The following is a 19205-nucleotide window of genomic DNA, read 5'->3' on the forward strand; positions in this document are numbered from 1 at the left end:
GCGTCGACCTGTGGTCCAGAGAGACCTGGGTTCAGTTCCCGCTAAGGGCACGTACCTCGGTTGCAGTTTGTCCCCGGCCCTGGTTGGTCGTGCGGGTGGCAGCCACTCGATGTGTCCCTTTCGCATCGATGTTTCTCTCTCTCTCTCTGTTCCTCTCTCTCCCTCCCACTCTACCTGAACAAAAAATGGTAAAATGTCCTCGGGTGAGGGTAAAAAATAAATAAATAAAATAAATGATTTTAGCTTTATAAAGAGTATCAGGGAAAATAACTTCTGGATATTTTTTTCTTTGAAATTTAAGAATACAATAAAATACCAATATGTATATATGTATAAAACTTTAAATTTGTAGTACAGTTATAACTGGCAAAGATTCTTGTGGTAATTTTAGCCAGTTTATATTAGTATTATAGAAATATACTTTCAACAATAAGTATGGCTTAAAATATACAGAAAACCTCAAGTAGTTGTATGATGACTGACTTTCTAAATAATTTGGCATGTAAACATTTTTTTCTTTCACTATTTTACTAGAAAAAACTCAATTATTTTTATTTGGCTAACTAATATTTACATAAAATTATAACTTTAAATTACTTCAGTTTACACAGTGTGGAATAGTCTTTCAAAGTTTTATGTGAATAAAATTTTGCCGATAAACTACCCTTTCAAAGTACCACTGTTGGTTATTAAAAACTAAAATCTATGGTTTTTATAACATGAATTTTTTTTTTTTTAATCCTCACCAGAGGACGTTTTTGCATTCATCTTCAGATTGAAAGGGAGAAAGAGAGACCGAGAAACATCAATGTGAGAGGAACACATCAAGTAGCCACCACCCACACGACCCCAACCAGGGCTGGGGACAAACTGCACCGGAGGTACGTGCCCTTAGTGGGAATCTCACCCGGGACTCTGGTCTGCGGGCCGGTGTTCCTAACCGTTGAGCCATACCGGACAGGGCTTTGTAACATGAATTGTAAGTGCGAATATTTCCTTTTACAATGTCCCACATGTTTTTAATATTTAAAATACACCTTTCTGGTCCAGCCGGTGTGACTCAGTGTTTGAGCATTGACTCATGCACCAAGAGGGCACGCTGATTTGATTCCCGGTCAGGGCACATGCCCAGGTTGTGGGCTTGATCCCCAGTAGGGGACGTGCAGGAGGCAGCTAATCGATGTTTCTCTCGCGTCAGTGTTTCTATCTTTCTCTTCCTCTCCCTTCCTCTCTCTCTAAAAATCAATAAAAATATATTTAAAAAAATAGCTTTCTATAGGGAAACTGAATATGATTCAGATATAAACCAGATAGAGCAAATCAACCCGGATACAAACAACTCTTGAACAACATGGGTTTGAAATGTGCAGGTCCACTTACATGCAGATTTTTTTTTCAATAAATACATACAGTGATGTAAATATATGATCTGTTATGATTTTTCAAATATTTTGTTTGCCTAGCTTACTTTATTATAAGAATACAGTATATAATACATATACATACAAAATACATGTTAATTAACTTTTTGCTACTGGTACAGCTTCCAGTCAACAGTAGGGAGTCAAAAGTTGTATGCAGATTTTTAATTATGTGGGGGTCCACACCCCTTAACCCCTTAATTGTTCAAGGATCATCTGTATACCATAATTTGGAATGACTCCAGTTCTTGCCCTGACCAGGTTTGGTCGACGCTCTACCCGCTGAGCCAAACTGGCCAGGGAGGTTTGTAATTCTTAACACTATCAACATCATGAAACTTTCAGGATTATTGACCATGATAGCAATTAATTTCCAATCTCTGTCACCCTGATCAATAAGAGCCAAAATTCCAAGGATCTTCACATGAATAACCTCTCCACAGAAAGATCCTTTGAACCTATTTCACAATCATCAATAGGATCATCATCTCCACGGCAGTCTGTACTATCTTTTCCATGGGATCTTCCCAAATCTGAGGGAGGGCACCGTAATTAAGGGTAATCCCGTAAACCCTTGTGAGGAAGGATGTTCATCACATGGTGTAGCTTACCATCCTTCATGTCTTGTTTAACGGGATTCATTAGCTCCTCCATCACAATCTCTGTTTTTAGCATTTGTCCACTGAGGTCCTTCGACAACCACATTAAACAAATTCTCATATTCATCATTTCATGCTCTCTTTGTAGGAGTGCCATTTTTCTCTATAGAGTCCACCTTCAGAAGAATATCGTGAAAGGGGGAAATGTAGTGACCAGCTTCATTCTTGAAGAGGAGGCCATAATTGGCGAGTGGGGCTGGCTGTGCTCCGTGTGGTGCAGGGTTGTGGTGTGTGTGGAGTGGCCCGGCTTTGTGCTCACTCCTCCGGCTGATTCTATGTTAGTATTTATTTATGATATGTATATGAGTAAATTTCTTGCCCCTTTATCAACTGGACATTTATTCTGATTATATTCAGTGTTGTGTCTATGGTTAAAAGATGCTTACTTTCCCCCCCCCCCAAATTAATTTAAAGTGGCTTAACAAAGGACACACACAGGCATCTTGTTTTATTGCACTCCACAGGTGTTGTGTTTTTTACAAATTGGTGGCAAGACCACCACGAGCAAAAAGATTAGGAATGTCTTTATTGTGTTACTCAATTTATTGCGGTGGTCTGGAATCAAACCTGCAATATCTCTGGGGTATGCCTGTATATATTAGAGATAATAAAATAGAAGAAGGAAACCAGGGACAAGAGTAAGTTGAGCCAGGGGTTACACTTGTCTATTTTGTGCCAAACGCTATTTTGAGAGGTGTATATGCAGTGGTGATTAAAATAGCTGTGGACCAGCTCTAATGAAGCCTATATTCTAGTTGTTTTGGTGGGATGGGTAGAAAGATTTGCAGTTAGTATATGCGGTAGTCTCCACTTTATCTGTGGTTTCGCTTTCCATGGTTTCAGCTACCCATGGTTTACTGTGGTTCAAAATGATTAAATGGAAAATTACATAAAGAAAACAGTTCATAAGTTTAAATTGTGTGCTGTTCTGACTAGTGTGATGAAATCTTGGGCCTTCCTGCTCCACCCAGCCTGGGATGTGAATCATCCCTCTGTCCAGCATATCCACACTGTATGAGCTCCTTGTCCCTTACTCACTGAGTAGCCCTCTTGGTTATCAGATCTGCTGTCAAGGTATCACAGTGCTTGTGTTCAAATAACCCTTGTTTTTCAGTAATATCACTGGTTTCAGGCATCTGTTGGGGGTTTCAGAATGTGTCCCCCTGTGGATAAGTAGGAAACTACTATAAATAAAAATCTCACCTTTTATTTTATTACAGAGGAATGACAAAAAGGTGATAAAATTGAGGCAGTTAAAAAAATATTGTTTATTGCTTGAAATATTTACTATCCATGATATGACTCATTTAAAATAAGTTAAAGCTGCCCTGGCTGGGTAGCTCAGTTGGTTAGAATGTCATCCCCATATACCAAGGTTGCGGGTTCAATCCCCAGTCAGGGCATATACAAGAATCAACTAATGAATGCGTAAATAAGTGGAGGAACAAATCGATGTTTCTCTCCCTCTCCCTCTTCCCCCTCTCAAAAAAAAAATTGTAACAAAAATAAATAAATTAATTAATTAAAAAAAAAATCCCTAACCAAAAGCTAATCTGTTTTGGTTTCTAAATTAGCATATATTAATTTGCTTTATTGGATTATAGATGTGGCCAAAGAACAAAACCAAAAACTTCTCTAATCTGGTAATTTGTATGGTGTATATAGGTTCCTACTCAGCCATAATCAATGAAAATGAAGACACTTAGAGGAGTGTTGTGGTAGGTTGGTTATAGGGCTAAGCTTTATAAATAATTTAAGAAAAAGGTCACTTTCATGTATTGGGGATATGGCAAGCAAATAATATAGTGATTGCAGAATATTAAATTCTGAACCTTTTGGGTTCTTATCTATACTCAAAGGCCAAAGTCCCAATATTTTCATGAGTAACCCTGTCAAATTTTGAGTAACTTTATAACTTTACATTGGGTACAGCTTAGACACATGAATAAAAAAGTAGGTTGTTTTTTTTTTATGAAACTCAATTCTGTGTTAAACATATCATCCTCTGTACTCTAAATTTCATGGTTATCTAAACTTAATTAGAACTAGAAAGTATCTTCATTTTATCTTATTATTATTTTTATTAATTCTCACCCGAGGATATTTTTCCATTGATTTCTTTTAGAGAGAGTGGAAGGAAGTAAGCGAGGGAGGGAGAGAGAGAGAAATGATTGAATGCTTTTTGTATGACCCGGGCTGGGGATTGAACCTGCAACCCAAGTGCGTGCCTTTGACTGGAATCAAATCTGAAACCCTGTGGTCTGAGGGCCAGTGCTCTAACCGCTGCCATACTGGCCAGGGCAAAAGTGTATTCATTTTAGAAAGGATTAGTGAATGTTTTCATCTTTCATTTTTGTTCTCTAATAGTGTGCTTAAATAAACTTTCAGAGCAAGTTCATTTTTAATGTTTTATTTCATAATCTGGATGAGTTGAGAATGTTCCAGTAAGTGTGCCTTCATGAATCTTTGCATACTATTTGGTCGTGGAGGTGTTGTTCTTATATGTCCTATCTAAGCATTTAAACTCAGTCATGATATCACTCTGTAATGAGAAAGCATTTTAAACTTCCCATATATTACACGCGGGAAGGGCGGTGTTCATGTCCTCTTCATTCCAGATCCTTATGCTTCTGAGATTTCAAGAAGTTAAATAACTTGCTCTTCAAAAAATACTTAACATAGCAGGTCTGAAACTGCTATCCTTAGAAAGGCCTGCTTGAAAGGTTGGCCCTTGGCTGGCATCTGGGAACTTGTATCTCAGGGTGTTCCCAGTAACTGATAAGGGTGATTCACTGTGCCTAGACTGTTTGCGCAAACAATATGGGGTATGTTGAACACCTGCTTTCCTTCTTGGGGTCTGGAGTTCTGGTACACACAAGGTAGAGGGTGCCCCTGTGACCTGCCTGCAATGAAACCTTGGGTGCTGAGTCTTCAGTGGGCGTGCCTGGGCAGAAACACTGCACACACATTGGTGCATTTTTGTTGCCTGGGAGGAGTCATCTCTGCCTGACCTCTCATGGGAAGGAGAGAGCACAGGAAACTTGCAGATGAATTCCTCCAGATTCCACCTGTATCTTTTTTTTTTTTGGTTAATCCTTACCAGAGGATATTTTCCCATTGATTTTTAGATAGAGAAAAGAGAAAAGGAGGAAAGGTGGGGGGAGGGGGGAGAAAGAGAAACATCGATTGAGAGAGAGAGACATTGATTAGTTGCCCCCCGCACCACCTTAACCGGCTCCGGGGATCAAACCTGCAACAGAATTGAACCCATGATCCTTTGGTCCTCGGACTGACACTCTAACTGCTGAGCCAAACTGGCCAGGGCAACCTGTGTCTTTTTCTTTTATGACCTGCTGTATATTCTTACTCTAGCCATGAATACAATGATATATTGAATTCTGTGAAACCTGTGACCTGCCTCTTCAAGACCGAAAGATTTTGTCCTGCTGAGGCTGAAGATTTGTATAACCTCTGTGCAAGAACTTTAGTTCTCTTTTCTTGATGTTTGGAGTCCTAGGAACAGTGGAGAAGATGTATTAGTCCTTCAAATAAAAATAAGCATGCCTTTGTTTATTCATCCATTTGTTGTATGTTCTACAGGCCTATTAGTGCCTATGTTCCAGCCCTGTGGAGGAAGCTGTAAACCTTGGGCTTAATTAGGTAAAGGGAGACAACCTTGTAAATAGTTTAATGGGAGTTTAGGTGCACTTTCCCCCCTAGCCAATTTTTTTTTTTTTTTTATTATCCTCACCGAGGACATTTTTTTGTTCAGATAGAGTGGGAGGGAGAGAGAGAGAGAAACATCGACGCGAAAGGGGCACATCGAGTGCCTGCCACCCACACGACCCAACCAGGACCAGGGACAAACTGCAACCGAGGTACATGTCCTTAGCGGGAACCGAACCCTGGTCTCCGGACCGCAGGCCGATGCTCTAACCGCTGAGCCAAACTGGCTAAGGCCAATTTTTTTGCTTATTAATCCTTACCTGAGAGAGAAACATTGATGTGAGAGAGAGGCATTAATTGGTTGCCTCCTGAATGCACCTCGACCCACTGGGCCTAGGGATCAAACCTGCAACCCAGATACATTCCCTTGACTGGGAATTGAACCTGATATCTTTTTGTGCATGGGCTGACACTGCAACCACTGAGCCACACTGCCCAGTCCCCCCGTCCCCCCGCTTTTCCAGAGGGCCTTTTTTTTTTGTTACAGATATTTCACCTTTTTTACCCCATTGGCACCCCCCTCCCCACCCCACCCCCGCCCCGTCCCCGGCTAGGTTGTCCATGTCCATTGGTCATGCATACATGCATATAAGTTGTGGTATATCTCTTCCCACCCCCCACCCCCTCTTCTGAGGGATGTCAGTCTGTGCCCTACTTCCATGTTTCTGGGTCTACCGTATTCCAGAGGGCCTTTTTATTCAGCACTATGAAATGTTTATATTTTGGTTCTATTCCAGGTAGTTCTTTTACTTGAAATGTGGGTAAATTTGCTAATACAGAATTGCAGGCCAACTTTTTTTTTTGCTTTTTGTTTTTTAATCCTCACACGAGGACATTTTTGCATTTATTTTCAGATAGAGTGGGAGAGAGAGGGTGGAAGAGAGGGAGAGAAACATCTCCATGTGAGAGAGACACATCAAGTGGTCACCACCCACACGACCCCAACCGGAGCAGGGGACAAACTGCAACCGAGGAAACCGAACCTGGGCCTCTCTGGTCTGCGGGCTGACACTCTAACCACTGAGCCAAACCGGCCAGGGCTCAACATTTCTTTTTAAAAAGGAATACAAAGAATTAAAATACTGACTTCCGGTCAAGATGGTGCGTAGGTAAACGCGGTACCACGTCCTCCCACAACCACATCAAAGTTACAACTAAACTACAGAACAACCATCATTCAGAACGACCTGAAATCGAGCTGAATGAAGTCCTACGACTACGGAATTAAAGCAGCAGCCACACCAAGACTGGTAGGAGGCGGAGGGGACGGGCTGGGCCCACACCCACGTGTGGGGATAAAAATCAGGAGGATACCTCGGCTCGGCAGGTCCTTCCTGAGGACTGAGGGGTCCCCGTCCCACACCAGGGGCCCCACTCAGGGTTCCAGTGCCAGGAAGAGAATCCCCATCACTTCTGGCTGGAAAACCAGCGGGAACTGAGGTTCAGGGAGGCTGAGGCAGCTGGAGCCCCAGGCAGCTCCTTAAAGGGCCCGCACACGGACTTATCAGACTCTCTCCCTCTAAGCTTGGAGGGGAGGCAGCTCGAGGGGTACCAGAGACACACAGGGAAGAACTGAGCTGTTAGGCACTGAAGCGAGGGCTAGAGAGGGGGCTTTCTCCGGGACAGACTTGCTGTCAGAGGACTTTGTTCCTTTGATGAGCCCTTCCCTGGGGCGGCAGACAGCTGCCATACCTGGGACTCCAGCAACCTGGCTCACACTGGTAGCCCCGCCCTGGTGACTCCCTGAGGCCCCACCCCTCCCAACTCTCAGGCCCACCCAAGCTGTTGCTAGTTGCTTAACCATAGGATTGGCCTGTCTTGGATCCTGCTTCAGCTTTTCCTAAATTCTTTCAAACAAGCAGCATCTGGTCTCAGCTAGCCCCATACCTCTCATTAAGTAATACACAGAAACAAACACAGGGAGGCAGCCAAAATGAGGAGACAAAGAAACAGGTCCCAAATGAAAGAACAGAACAAAACCCCAGGAAAAGAACTAAGCGAAATGGAGATAAGCAACCTCATAGATGCAGAGTTCAAAACACTGCTTATAAGGATGCTCAATGAACTTAGTGAGAACCTCAGCGAACTTAGTGAGGGCCTCAAGGGCATAAAACAGGACCGGTCAGAAATGAAGGATGCACAGTCAGAAATGAAGGAGGCATTAACTGAAATAAAGAATAATTTACACAGATTCAATAGTAGAGTAGGTAAAGCCAAGAAGCAAACCATCGATTTGGAATCTAAGGAAGCAAAAAACACCCAATCAGAACAGCAAAAAGAAAAAAGAACCCAAAAACATGAGGATAGTGTAAGGAGCCTCTGGGACAACTTCAAGTGTGCCAACATTCGCATCTTGGGGGTGCCAGAAGGAGAAGAGAGAGAATAAGAAATTGAAAACCTATTTGAAATATGCCCTGGCTGGTTTGGCTCAGCGGTTAGAGCGTTGGCCTGCGGTCCCGAGAGACCCGGGTTCGGTTCCCGCTAAGGGCATGTACCTTGGTTGCAGTTTATCCCCGGCCCTGGTTGGTCGTGCGGGTGGCAGCCACTCGATGTGTCCCTTTCACATCGATGTTTCTCTCTCTTTTCCTCTCTCCCCCTCCCACTCTACCTGAACAAAAAATAGAAAAATGTCCTCAGGTGAGGATAAAAAAGAAAAAAAAAAAAAAAAAGAAGAAAACCTATTTGAAACAATAATGGCAGAAAACTTCCCTAACTTGGTGGAGAAAACATACATACAAGTCCAGGAAGCACAGAGAGTCTCAAACAAGATGAACCCCAAGAGGCCCACACCAAGCCACATCATCATCAAAATGCAAAAGGTTCAAGACAAAGAGAGAATCTTAAAAGCAGCAAGAGAAAAGCAGTTAGTTACCTACAAGGGACTTCCCATAGGACTGTCAGCTGATTTCTCCAAAGAAACTTTTCAGGCCAGAAGGGAGTGGCAAGAAATATTCAGAGTAATGAAAAGCAAGAACCTACAACCAAGATTGCTCTATCCTGCAAAGCTGTCATTTACAATTGATGGCCATATAGAGTTTCCCAGACAAGGAAAAGCTAAGGGACTTCATCACCACCAAACCATTATTATATGAAATGTTGAAGGGTCTTCTTAAAGAAAAAGATAAAAAATATGACCAAACAAAATGGCAATGAATACATATCTATTGACAATTGAATCTACAAACAAAATGACCAGGCAAAACAGAAATATTCTCATAGATACAGAGAACATTTTCTTGGTTGCCAGATGGGAGGAGGGTTGGGGGAATGGGTGAAAAAGGTGAAGGGATTAAGAAGTACAAATTGGTTGCTAGACTGACAAACGTCAAAGGGAAAGGGGTTGGGGGGATGGGAAGAAATTAACCAAAGAACTTATATGCATATATGCATAACCAATGGACACAGACAACAGTGTGGGAAAAGGCAGGAGGGAGGCGGGAGTGGGGAGAAGGGGGTCCATGGGGGAAAAATGAGGAAAATCTGTAACACATTCAACAATAAAGATTTAAAAAAAAAAAATTAAAATACTAATGCATGCTACACATAGATTGACTATTGAAAATGTATTAAGTGAAAGAAGCCAGTCACAAAAGTCCACATTTTATTCTATTTATATGTAATAGCCAGAACAAGCGAATCTCTAGACATAGAAAGTAGATTAGTGGTTGCCAGGGACTAGGGATTGGGGAAGGATGAACATGGGATTGGGGGGCGGGGTGCTGAAAATGTTCTAAAATTAGATTATGGTGATATGCAACTTTGTGAATATACTAAAAACTTTAAGTGTTAATAATTATATGTTAATTATATCTCAGTGAAGCTGTTTGAAAATGGTAAACACACATGCAGTGTTGTTAGACATCGCCAAATTCCCCTCTCCAAGTGTATCAATTTGTCTTTCCAGCAGCAATGTGTAAGCTTGCACAATAATGTCATACATTTTCATAGATGAAATACATGGCAAACAATTTTTTTAATTTGCATTTTTCTATGAGTGAATTTGAACTTCTTTTCATATGTTTAAGGATCCTGTTTATATCTGTTTTAGTGAATTGTATATTTTCCTTGAAGTTTTTTTTGGTACTTTTTTCCTCTATTTTAAGCGTTTTTTATATATTTGTAATGTTAGCCCTTTTTGTTGTAGTATCTTATTTCTAATATAGATTGAGTTTTCCTTGTTTTCGTACTTGATGTAAATAAGATCATACACATAAACTTTTTGATGAGAATGTAGTCTGTATTCTAGGCAACTAAATTATAGTACAAGCAGAATTTACTTCTGGGCGCTACTTAGGTTTGCTGTCATTTCAGTTTTTCTTCAGTTCTGAGAATTCACTTAGTAGTCATTCAGAGTTGTTTCTCTTATTATTGCTATGCCAGTTTTTGCCTCTTCTTTCTTCTTAGGCCCAGATCTTATGGTGGTGGCTCCTTTCTGAAGTTTCTCCAGAATGCCCCAAAGCCTATTTGGGTGTTCCTTTTTTACGTCCCTACTATACTTCATAGTTTCCTTTATGGCACTGACATTGTAATTCTTCTGTGTGTTTCTCCTTACTAGACTCTAAGCCGTTTGAAGGCTGAGTCTTGACTTCATTTTTGTGTTTTTCGCTCAGTGCTGTTTGGTATATAGTAAGTGCTCAATAAATATTATTGGAAGAACTGGTGTAGTAAGAGATAGGAAAGAGGTGAAGTCATTGTAGGGAAGAAGTTGACCTGGAGGACAAGTGGAGTTTGAATAAAGGAAGAGGACATTTGTGGTGACAGAAGAGTACCAGCCAAGGGGAGAATGATGGTATTGATGGAGAAAGGAGTCACGGATCTCTGTTTTTTATGCAACCTGTGTGGGTGTTGGGGTAACTTACTGAGCTAAACACAATAGGAGAGGTAATACTTTCAGGACGGTAGCCAAGAAAAAAAATGAGTTTAGTTTTGGACATATTCTCCTTCCACACTTTCCTCCATTTCATTTAATGGTGTGGTGACATATCTTTGGATTCATTCTTCACTCTTTTTCTCTCATATCCCATATCCCATTTGCTAGCAAATCTTTACCTTCAAAATATGTCTAAAAGTTGACCACTTTTTATTCTCCAGACCCTACCACTTGTCCTAGCCACTATGATTTTTCACCCAATTATTATAGTAGCTTTCTAACTGATCTCCCTGCTTCTGCCCTTGCCCCCTGTCTGTTCTTAACCCAGCATCTGAATGATCCTTATTAATCAGGTCATCTTTCTGCATATAAAACCCTCCTCCTCCTGGAGTAAAAGCCCTTGCAGAAGGCCAATATGGCCTTTATCTCTCTGTCATCATTTTCTGTTCTTTCTTCCTTTTGCTCACTTCACTTCAGCCTTATTGGCCTCCTTGCTGATCCCTGAACTAGTCAGGTGTACTCCCTGTTGCAACTCTTGAAGTATCTCTTTCCTTTGAAGAAGGCTCTTGCCCAGTTATTGGCATAGCTTACTCCTACTTTTGAGTCTTTTAGTCATATGTCAGTTTTTCAGCGAATCTTTCTCTGACCATTTGATTTGAAATTGCAACCGTCTTCCCTGCCAGATATTCTCTCCCTTTGGCTCATTTGTCTCCGTAGCCTTTATCACCATCTACATGTATGCTAGACATATTTTGTTTATTTTTATCTCTCCCCACTGGAATTTAAGATCCATGAGGACAAGGACTTTTGTTTTCTTCATTGTTGTACCTCTAGCACTCAAAACTGTGCAAGCATGTAAGAGGTGCTCAGTTAACATTTGTTGACTTACTGGATTAATTAATGGTGTGCTTGGGATATCCTGGAATAGATGGGTATGACTTATTATACCCTATTTAATTTCATAGAGAAGTAGAGGCAAGAAGGTGTCTAGTAGACAAACTGGAGCCCATGAAATGGTCTAGACCGGAAGAGAGATTGGTGTGAAGCCACGGCAATGCATGAGACATCTTAGAGAGTGTGGCGTCAGAAGAGGACTAGGGATGGGACCCTGGAAATACCACGTAAGGGTTGGCCAGAGAGTAGCACTGTCTTTGGATTCAGCCAACTGGGAACCTTGTTCTGGGCCTTGTGCTCTAGGGTTCCTCATCTGGCCTTCCTCCTGATAAAATGAAGATTTGGGGGTGGGGGTCGGGCAAGGGAACCAGTCCATCTGGTACCCATTTCTAGATCAAGTTCTGAATATTTGAACTCTTGCCCGTGTGGCCCTTCACAGGCCTCTTTTATGATTCTCTCCTTTCTTGACCATACTACATGTATGGGCTTCTCTAGGCCTAAGGGATGGCCAGAGCATAGCAGTTTGCAGGCATATGGCCAGAGCTTGCGATGCCATATGTGTGTATATGAGGCTCCTTGTGGTATGGAGCGGAGCCAGCGTTGGGAAGAGAAAAAGGGACAGACTGGAGGCCAGGTTGAAGGGAAGGTATGGTTCTCCCATGCCTCCATGGAATTTGAGGGAGTCTGAGAAGTCCAAATCGGAACTTAGTCTTTTAGATTGTTATAAAGGTGTGTGTCAAAATAGGAAGATAGAATGCTAGCTTGATTTATAACTTTAAAATATTTATACATATGGTATATGGGCTTTCATTTGTAGTCTTGCTCCAGGCTCCTTGAAAATTAGGGCTGAGTCTATAAGAGGAAATTGAAAAGGAGGAGCTAGAGAGGGAGAAATAAATTCAGTATAGTTCCAAGGAGGGTATGAGCAACAGTGTCAATGCTTCAGAGCCGTTAAATCCTACGAGGACAGAATTGTGTCCATCTGACTGGACAACCAGAATTTAGTAAAAAGTCCAGTTGGTGGTGATAGATGACAAACTTCCATACAAGGAGGAGTACCTAAGAAATTGGTGGAGACAGTATAGAAGATTTTTCTTCTAGAACATTATCTAAGAAAGGAACTAGAACAGTAGCTGGAGGAGCATGCAGGGTCATGGGGGAGGACTTTTCCATGAGAGTGTCTTATAATGTTTAGATGTTGAGGGAGAGGACCAATGTTAAAAAAGAAGGTTAAGCCCTGGCTGGTTGCTCAGTGGTTATAGCTTCGGCCTGTGGACCAGAGAGACCCGATTCGGTTCCCGTAAGGGCGCGTACCTCAGTTGCAGTTTGTCCCCAGCCTTGGTTGGGGTTGTGTGGGTGGCATCCAGTCGATGTATCTCTCTCATATCGATGTTTCTCTCTCTCTCTTCTTCTCTCCCTCCTGCTCTATCTGAAAAAAAAAAAGGTTAAGGAGGAGAGGAAGTAATTGATGGAGCAAGGCCTAAATTCCAGTGCATAGGTCAGTGGATTAGCCTTTGAAAGGAGGAGGGCTTTTGAGGAGGCTTTGGGATGTTTGGATATGTATGGATGTACGTTGGAGGGTGAGAGAGCAGGAAAGTGATGCAATAGGCAGTACATCATCAACATTGCTTTATAGTCGTTTTTTGGGTTAGTTTTTAAAAACTTGATTTTATATTTCTGGTGATCAGGTATTATGCCCTGCAGCCACTTGAAAGCTAGGTATGTTGAATCTGGCCTTACTTAGTAACTGTTACTTGGTGGTGACTTCAATTTTAAGTTTGATAAAAACTTCTGATTCCTCAGTAGCCTAGAAATAATTTATTATTGTGTGCATTATATAATGTGTGTCATCAGGCTTTGGAGATGGTTGGTAATAAGTACATACTGTTTGAATTACACTTATTTTGGGCAAAAATATTTTTAATAGAATTATATTAATACTGTCTTTTTCCCCCCGCTATTAGTTCCAGAGAACTGCTGGTTTATATTTTAGCTCTTGCCAAGTTGTGAAAACAGTGAAGGATGCTTAGACCACTTAACATTCAAATTGTAAGTACAGTTTATTTCTGCTTTTATTATCTATATGTTTAGAAAACAAATGGAAAATAGTCATTACCTCATATGATAATGGTAAGCCTCAGTGTAACTGGATTTTTCTAAATTTTTATTAAGATACAAACACTTCCTCCATTTTCTGTTGATAAGATAAAAAAGGAGACTAATAGTACTGAATGGTCTTAGGTAGTGAGGTGGAATTTCTGTGTGGTTTTTTTTTTTTGTATTGTATTGTAGGAGTTTATGGAAATACTTTATTATTTTATTTCCATATCTCCATGGTGCCAGTAGTTTAACTTAATAGAGGATAGAATATTAATGGGATGATTTATTAGAAATGTATTTTCTCTTGTACTTAATTTTCCGCATTCTTTAATTTTTATATGAAAAAATCCTGTTAGAAATATATCTCTGTAATCTCTCTATGAAAAATTTAACATATGCAAAATCAAACAAAGTGTAACTTTTTAGGAATAATCTAACGCATAAATATAGATGATGTACATATTGAAATTCATCTCTACTGGGGGAAATTGAATTACGTTTTCTTGTAGAAATCATTTGCTATATTGCATATTGAACCAATAGCAAAAACATTATTGATGGAAGAATGATAAAAATATTAAAGGCATTCCAAGTGATTTCACTACTGTATTTTCAAGCTACCCTATTTGAAAGTATAAGCTAGTCATATTAATCTGTTTTATAGTTCTTGTAGAGTTTCAAAATGTGAACACAAAATGAGATTGTTGCCATAGCGAAAAACAGTTCTGATTATTTAAATAAACTAAATGAGCCAGAGAAGAAGAGTGAAATAGTTACAAACCAACAAATCTTTTAATTTGTTATATAGGCAAATAATTTAAAAGTTGTCTCAGTCCAACACATTGCATGTTTTTAATGCATAAAAGATTTAAAAAAATTTTTATGAAAATATTTCAGGAATAAAAGTACATCTTCATAAAGATAGAAAGTTATAACATTGTACCTCTTAGAATGTAGATATCATAATGTCATTCATGACTGTGCAATAACTTGGTAAGAACTTAATTTCATTATGTTTATGAATTTAATGCTAAGAAGTAGAATGCTCATTACTGCCCTCTTTTGACATAGAGCTGAATAAGCGTATCTCCTTTTGTTGGTTTGTACAAATGTTAAAAATTAGATTGCACAATAGGTTGTGCTTTATATCTTTCCTATATATTTTTAATAACTTTTCAAATTCTTCCTCTTTTTAGGCTCTCTGGTTAATCATCTTTAGAAGACTGGATTTCTGGATATCTACTCCACTCCTCTATTGACTTTTAAGACATAATGATGCAAACCTATAACACTGGCAATCATCCATGAACCTTTAATTGCACTGATTAATAGCATTTCAAGCTTCCTCAGGGAATAAACAATGACATCAGCAGTGGTTGACAGTGGAGGTTCTGTTTTGGAGCTTTCCAGCAGTGGAGTAGAAAATCAAGAGGTTAGGCATCCAATGTATTACATTATTGTATTGTGCATAGAATTCAATGCATGAACTAGTTTTGAAATTAATGGCAGCCCTGGCCGGTTTGGCTCAGCGGTTAGAGCATCGGCCTGCGGACCAGAGAGTCCTGGGTTCGGTTCTCGCTAAGGGCACGTACCTCGGTTACAGTTTGTCCCCGGCCCTGGTTGGGGTTGTGTGGGTGGCAGCCAGTCAATGTGTCTCTCTCACATCAATGTTTCTCTGTCTCTCTTCCCCCCTCTCTCCCTCTCGCTCTGTCTGAAGATAAATGCAAAAATGTCCTAAAGTGGGGATAAAAAAAAAGAATAGCAAACAGGTATTTGAGAATAGAAATGTTCAATGCATGAAATTGTACATGTATACGTCACGTGTCCTTATATAATTTAGGTAGTAGAAGGTTGAGGCAATGTACTGCCGGGCTTCCCTGAGTTGTTGGAACATGCATATTTTGGAATGAACTGGGAGGGAAAATTGAAAGAGATTTCAATTGAGAGAGATTTCAATTCCTGATAAGATTTATTGTTTGGATTACAAAGTGTATAGGTATATAATGTACCTAAATTAAATTAATCTGAAATTAGAATTTCGTATCTCCTTTAGTTGGCATCTTTGTTTTTTGATTACTTTGTTATATCTGATTCAGTGTGGGGACCCATCATATTTTAATCTAATAGATATATCATATATATATATATTAGGTTGAATATATATATAAACATATATATATAAACATATATATTTAAGACTTTAGATAATTTGTAAATCAGAAAAGAAATTCAGGTTTTGAAATTTTATATATGTAGAGTTTTTTACATTATTAGTATTTTGGGTTATTTTCTTGTTATTGCTAATGTTAAAGAATAAGAGATGTGAGTAGAAAAATAACAGTACCAGAAATGTATGAACTGCCAGGGTCTGCCTCTGTTCCTACTGTTTAGTAAAGAGTGAATATTGGGAACGAGCTAAATTAAAATATAATGATGCTGTCACACTATTGGGCAAATATTTGGTCAGACATGAGGTGGGAAAATGGAGAGTTTACTGTAGTTAGAAAATCTGTTTTCTCTTTATTCTGTAAAAGATAATGCTGTTACTGGTACTCAGTACAGCATAGTGGTTTAGTGACATGACTGAGAAACAAGCTCGGACATCAGGCTGTGTGTTCTGGACTCTGGATTCTTTTTCTTACTTGCTTAATTTTTCTGTCAGTCTTCCAAGATAGCTGTGGGTGACTTCAGTGGGGAGGAGATACAGCAAAGGTTACTGCTTGTTTCTCAGTGGACTTGGTAACTCAGAGGTTTCTGTCATATTGGAATCTAAAATTGGTTCCAAGTCCATTAAGAGAAGCCACAGCTACAGAATATACTCTATTCTTATAATCAGTGTCTACTTCTTCATTGAAGATTTACTTCCTGTATGATCACTTCCAGGTGTGAGTCACCAGAGATCAGGGACTTGGGAGACTTCCATTCACATCATCTAAACCACTATTGCTTCTTTAAGAGCTTTCTCTTTGTATTACAGTTTTTCTCTGTTGGTATTTAACCCTATGAAGAGAGCCGCCAAGAACAGGCAGGATATATTTACCTTGTGCTAATAAAGTGCTGTCAATGTGGGAAAAGACTACAAGAGTGTATTTCTGGAAGACTCATATTTGTCTTTCTTTACATGGAACCCTGGGTGTTCTTGACCTGGAGAACTGATTGTTATGGAAGAATCTGATAAATGAAGTTGTTTTACCAGGGCATTATTGACCACTGCTTTATGTGGCAGCCTTCTAGGGCGGTCGCAAGTGTTTCAGGTAGTGTGGCACCAGAGTAGGGTAAACTATTCTTGGGGAACTTTTTCTTCAACAAATATTAACTATCCACTTACCTTGTGTCAAGTACTCTTCTAGGTATTAGGGATAAAATATTTCAGAATGGCGGTGAAAAATAAATTGGGGCTGGAGAAGGATGGAGAGGTGGTAGGGGATATTTTAATTAGAGTGGTCAGGGAAGGCTTCACTGAAGAGGTGGTATTTTAGTTTAAACTTAAATAATGTAAGGGGGATTGGGCAGTGGAAACATCTGGGGAAAGAGAATTCCAGAAAGGAAGAAAAGCCATTAGTATCTGAAAAATCTTCAGTTTCACAGAGGGAGTTTTGGAGATGGTGATATTTGAAAGATGGATTTTTTATCTTGCAACTTTTCAGGAAGATAGCTATAATATATATCTATAATATCTATACTCTAAAATGTAGGGTAGGGTGAAAAGACGACCTGTCGGGATTTTATAAACATAACTCTAGAATCTGAAGAAAAAAATAAATGTGGAAAAAGTGGTGGGTACTGTGTTGTCCACCTGAAACTAATATAATATTGTACATCAACTATAACTGAGAAATAAATTTCAAAAAACAGTCATTACTTGGCTTAAAATAATGGTGGGCATTTGGAGAGTTCATAATAAATTTTCAGGCTTTATTTTTATAACTTTATGTCTTATTATAAAAGTAATAAATTTTATAAAATTAGGATAATTTCATTCTGACAAAGATACCAAAAAAAGTAAACTGCAATCATATTAGTGTAGATGTAAAACTCATAAAATACTAATAAATATGTGAAATGCAATTATATATTCAAAAATCCTGCCCAGCCAGTGTGCTCAGTGGATTGAGCATCGTCTTATGGACTGAGAGGTCCTGGTCAGGGCACATGCCCAGGTTGCGGGCTCGATCTCCAATAGGGGGTATGCAGGAAGCAGCTGATCAGTGTTTCTCACATCAATGTTTCTGTCTCTCAAAAAAAAAAAAAAATCAATAAAATATACTTTATAAAAAAGACTTTAATAAACAGAGAGATGTACTTTATCCTTAGATAGGATAAGAGATGGGAAAGGTCAGTGTTCTGGAGGACGACAGTTTCCTTCAATTAATCCATATATTTAATTCCATCTTTATCAAATGTTAGGGCAATTTGAGGGAAAAATGATTATATAAACTTTATGATTGCATGGACGAGTAAACATGAGAGAATAGAGCTCTTTTTAAAAAGGAAGTGTGTAGCAGCTGGGTCTCCCAGAAATAGAGGATTAATGCAGGGGTAAAAGGGATTTAAGTATATATTTTAAAACACAGTGAAGACAAGATCTAGTGGGCATCTGGTTCCAGAGAAGCAGAATTGGGCATTTGATCACTTTATATTGTGATGGAATGACTGAGACCAGATTGTACTCCTACCATAAGCAGCTAGGAAAATGAACAAAACATATGAAATCACCATTTTGAAACTCTGGTGCTATGGTCTGCATGTTTGCTTCCTTCCAAAATTCATATGTTGAATCCTAACCCCCATTGGTGATGGTGTTAGGAGGTAGGGCCTTTGGGAGGTGATTAGGTCAGGAGGGAGGAATCCTTACAGTGCTCTTATGCAAGGCCTCAGCGAGATCCCCGCTGTTTCCACTGTGTGGAGATAAAATAATAAATCTGTGACCCAGAAGAGGGCCCTCACCCAGTCATGCAGGCACCCTGAACTTGGACTTCTAGCCTCCACATCTGTGAACAATAAATTTCTGCTGCTTGTTAACTACCCAGTGTACGGTATTTTGTAGTAGCAGTCTGAACGAACTAAGACAATTGGACAACAGACAGCACAGGACTGTGCTTCTGAGAGAAGAGAAGGTCTGATTGTACCGCGTGTTGCTTGGTGCACTTTCTGAACCACAGTGTGGTGAGGAAGGATCCAAGCAGAGTGTGACAGTCTCACTGAATTGATGAAACAAAATTTGGAATTTGGAGAGGCCAACACAACTAATATGAGGGTCATAGTATCAGATGAAGAATACCAGAACTCTGCCCTGGTCTTTAGCTGAATGAGCTGCCCAGGTGTAGTATGAATTCCGTGAAGCCAGACAAAGAATGACCAGACTGTGTGTAAACTCAATGAACTACTGAAAAATCTACAGAGTTCACTCGGTGCTGGGAAATATTAGAGTTTCAGTCAGTCAGAGTAGAGAACCCAGCACATTCATAAGAGCCTCCAGAAGAGCCATGCCTATAGTGAGGCTAAACTAGCTCTAGAACGAAGGGTACTCCAAAC

The 19205-nt window shown here is 39.8% G+C and overlaps 1 protein-coding gene across 12 annotated transcripts in view; it reads left to right on the forward strand.

Moving 5' to 3' along the window:
* The first annotated feature begins 831 nt into the window (after positions 1–831).
* The window catches only part of ELF2 (E74 like ETS transcription factor 2), a 94200-nt gene continuing 75826 nt past the window's right edge, over positions 832–19205 (forward strand). For 8 of the 12 annotated variants that reach the window (XM_036241135.1, XM_036241136.1, XM_036241141.1 and 5 more), the window contains exons 1-4: positions 832–881; positions 2169–2357; positions 13535–13619; positions 14867–15102. In XM_036241135.1, coding sequence (XP_036097028.1) covers positions 15031–15102 — 72 coding nt within the window. In that variant the 5' untranslated portion in view covers positions 832–881; positions 2169–2357; positions 13535–13619; positions 14867–15030. Of the gene's footprint in view, positions 882–2168; positions 2358–5680; positions 5741–11641; positions 11798–13034; positions 13069–13534; positions 13620–14866; positions 15103–19205 lie in introns of those variants that run through there. The other 4 variants (XM_036241132.1, XM_036241131.1, XM_036241134.1 and 1 more) reach the window with 4 other exon arrangements.

This window comes from Molossus molossus, unplaced genomic scaffold (genome assembly GCF_014108415.1).
Source record: "Molossus molossus isolate mMolMol1 unplaced genomic scaffold, mMolMol1.p scaffold_m16_p_4, whole genome shotgun sequence".
NCBI classification, from domain to species: Eukaryota; Metazoa; Chordata; class Mammalia; order Chiroptera; family Molossidae; genus Molossus; species Molossus molossus.